Raw genomic sequence first — 3,419 nt, 5'->3', positions numbered from 1 at the left:
TATCAGCAAGAATTGAGAGCTGCATCTGAGGGCAATAAATAGAATAAATCATTTGGGGCAAATTCTCCTGTAAGACAGGTCAGTGTTTTCAAGTGCAGGCGCTAAAGGCAGGAGCTCAGGCTCCCGTCTGCAACGCAGCTCCAAGGTGCGACTGCCGCTCACGTAAACATACCCAGACCGACTTTAATCCAACGAGCCTGGGTACCGACAGCAGAGCAGCGGTGTCAGCGGGAAGCGACTGCCCCGCGAACTGGATGCCTCGCTCGTGAGGTTAATTCTGTTGCCAGTAAAGCTGCTAGAAACAATGATGTAGGCCTAGAGCGAACCTGGTCCCCCAAGCAGCCCTGCACAGCGTCTGCCTTCTCACCTGTTCTTGTTTTCCAGTTCGGCTATCAGCTGCCTTTGTTGTTTGTTGGCATCAAAATTGAATCCCAAGTCTGTCGGTGGACGAGGCTACGGGATAAAAAAAAACACGATGCATAAGCGACGTATTTCCTTGCTTCATAACAGGGTACAGAAGTGCCGGGGTACTGTTAGCTTGTGAAGAGACAGAACGATATCCTTTAGTGTAGGGACGTATGGCAAGTAATGAATACAAGTTAGTTTATTAGCAAAGAAAGATTGACGTGGAACAAGAACATGGTAATCGAACACTTTTGCTGGTTAAAATGTTCTGTGCTCCTGCAAGCCCTAACCCTAACCCCACAGCCCCTTTTCCCCTGCCCGGGCCTGCGGCAGTTTCATTCAGCTGAGAAAAAATGTCCAGGCATTTGAATGCGTGTGTTGCGGAAAGTCTTGAAAGTCTCTCAAGTATAATCCAACATGAATCTTTTATATAAAAAGTGTGTGTCTTTTAGGTCCCAATTCACGCAAAAAAGTATACAGGGGCTTAACACTATACCCGATGAGTAGTCCCATTAAAATGAATGCAATTCTACACTGAGCGTAAAGTCAGCGTGCATTTGTCTTTGTAAGAGCAAACCCTTACATTGCAGAAGTTGATGTTTCCAGAGCAATGGACTGAACAGGATGAGACTCAGGAAAGGTAAGGAACAACGCTGGCTGAGACGGTCCTGAGCAGCAGGGAGAAAGCTTTGGAAACGCTGCCGCCCTGCTAAGTCTCAGGGGTGTTGGTCTAAGGACACAGGCAGACATGGCTCTTTGGGTAAATCTGATATCTTTTATTAGACCAACTCAATAAAAGATATCAGATTTACCCAGAGAGCCTTGTCTGCCGCCCTGCTAGTGCGCCGACTGGTCCTAGACGAGATGCGGCACCGGGTGCCATCTCAGCACAAAAAAGTCGCAATCCTGGTACTATCAAAACCAGCACAGTGCTCATCCAGTGGATTAAAAGTGGATAATTTATATCTCTCGTGTTACTGGGAAATCCTCAACTAATGCAGGGTGTAGTTGGTGGGAGAGCTTCAGAGATCAGACCACAAGCCAACTCTATTTAACACTTTTATCAGTGATCTGGAAATATGAAATCGTTGCGCTACCTACACATTTTACCAGTAAAGCCTGATGGAGTGGTAAATAATGGCAATCCATTTATACGGGGTGATCCAGATTGCTGATATGTTGGGGGCAGACAGCATGCATTTCAGCAGAGACAAAAGCATCGCCGTTTAAGAACGAGAAACAGAAGTCATAGTGAAGAGGGCTGTAAACTATGAACGGTCAAGAGGACATGCCCGCCCAGCGTGGTGTGGTGGCTCAAAGAGCTAGAGGAATAATACCTGGATGTATAAGCAAGATTATCAAATGGAAAGAGAGGCGGTTTTACCTCTGTTTCTACTGTTGGTTAGACGGCCTCTGGAGTGCCATGCATGCACCCCCGCCTGCGCTTTAAAAAGGATGTTGAAAACCTGGAGGAGTTCAGCCAAGGTCGACAAGAATAATATGTGATCTAGCAAGTGCAGAGCATGGGATTTCAGGTGCGGTGGACACACAGCTATGCAGGCAATGTCAGGAATGTGGTACGTGACCTGGCTGCTCAGACAGATTATGTACCTAGACCGGGATTTGTGCAATGTTTCTGGTGGGACCACGGCCGCGAAGGCAGCGGTCACAGCTCTCATGCAGCCTCAGTCCTTGGCCTGGATCTTCCAGCACCTGTTCATCCCCCTGCCCGCAAGCCTGCCTCCGGCCCGCTCCCACGGGAAGATCTCCCGGCACGTCCAGGAGCAGGAGCAGGAGCAGGAGCCAGCCGCTGCCCTGCGAGCGCTCCTCGTGCCCTGCGGACCGCTGCCGTCCCGTGCGCCGGGCATTACAAATCAGGACATCCACTTTCTGCAGGGGGGCTGTGGCTTCCCGGCAGCACTCGGGGCTGAAGTCTCCTCGTTAGCAGCCCTTCCAGGGCAGACCGCGCCTGGTCTGCACACGGGGAAGGACGTGAGAGCTCGCCTCCTTGCCCCGTGCCAGCGTGCAGGGCCCAGCAAACAGCCTTTGTGCTTCCCTAACCCCCAAAGAGGAGGGGGTGCAAGCAGGGCCACGGCACCAAGCCCCCCTTGCACGAGCCAGATGCCCTCCCCGAAAGAGTCCGCGCCGGCAGCTCCCTGACGCCAAACGCCGCTTGCTTTTCCCGCTGAGGCACATGGACCTCTGCGCTGCCCGGCCGTGTCGATGAAACACTATCCAGCCCTAATCTCTATCCTCAGAAATCCTTCCGAGCCTGCAGCCGTCCTGGCGCCCACAGCAGCTCTGCGCAGGACGACACTTCCCCAGGAAGGCCGCGCGGTCAGCCCAATGCCCGTTACACGAACGCCGGTCTGCGCTCTGCCCGAGCACGCGCGAGCCCCGCGTGCCGCTCACCCTCCCTGCTCAGGCGGCGTGGAAGAATTTTTGGCAGCAGCCCGGTGGATCCTTTGCACGACTGTTTTATTCAGGCTATTTTAACACGGCTTTGTTGCTTCTCAGCTGACTTGGCGACACAGCCCGCGTCAGCATCTGCAGACTTGGTTTCCTCCTGGATCCATTTCACTCAAACTGGTTACCCATCCCTCGTGCGGACAAATGAGATTTGGTGCCATTCGTCATCCAAATCTTTCCCCCGGTTCTTTGAATTGATGTTGTACGTTTTTTCCTTTAGCCACAGACCCTGCAACAGGGACTTTACATTTTAATAAGCAGTAGGACAAACTACTTACACGCTCTATATTTATGGGCACGGACACCAGAGGGCATGGAAATGGTTTCTGGATTGATGAAGCGCTGGTCTATAAAAACAGTGCAAGCATTAATGCATGCACTAATCTCTCATGGAAAACAGCGAGGATGAAGCCAAGCCCGTTCGTTTCCTTAACAAATAAACAGTAATGACTGATCATCATACGTTCCTAGCTGGTTGACAGGTTAGAGAGCTAGTGTTTCGGTCTAAAGGCCCGCGGGCCCGATCCGTCCCGTGGAGCCGGCAG

General features: G+C 51.8%; 1 protein-coding gene across 10 annotated transcripts in view; it reads right to left on the bottom strand.

Annotated features, from left to right (window-relative positions):
• The window catches only part of DTNB (dystrobrevin beta), a 299,067-nt gene that overhangs the window by 75,714 nt on the left and 219,934 nt on the right, over positions 1-3,419 (bottom strand). For all 10 annotated transcript variants that reach the window (XR_003096007.1, XM_025214126.1, XM_025214129.1 and 7 more), the window contains one exon: positions 368-453. Coding sequence is in view for 9 of the 10 variants with exons in the window: in XM_025214126.1 (XP_025069911.1) it covers positions 368-453 (86 nt within the window). In the remaining variant the exon portion in view is untranslated. The remainder of the gene's footprint in view (positions 1-367; positions 454-3,419) is intronic.

Source organism: Alligator sinensis, unplaced genomic scaffold, assembly GCF_000455745.1.
Source record: "Alligator sinensis unplaced genomic scaffold, ASM45574v1 scaffold8_1, whole genome shotgun sequence".
Classification (NCBI taxonomy): domain Eukaryota; kingdom Metazoa; phylum Chordata; order Crocodylia; family Alligatoridae; genus Alligator; species Alligator sinensis.
This window is presented reverse-complemented; position numbering and strand designations above follow the sequence as displayed.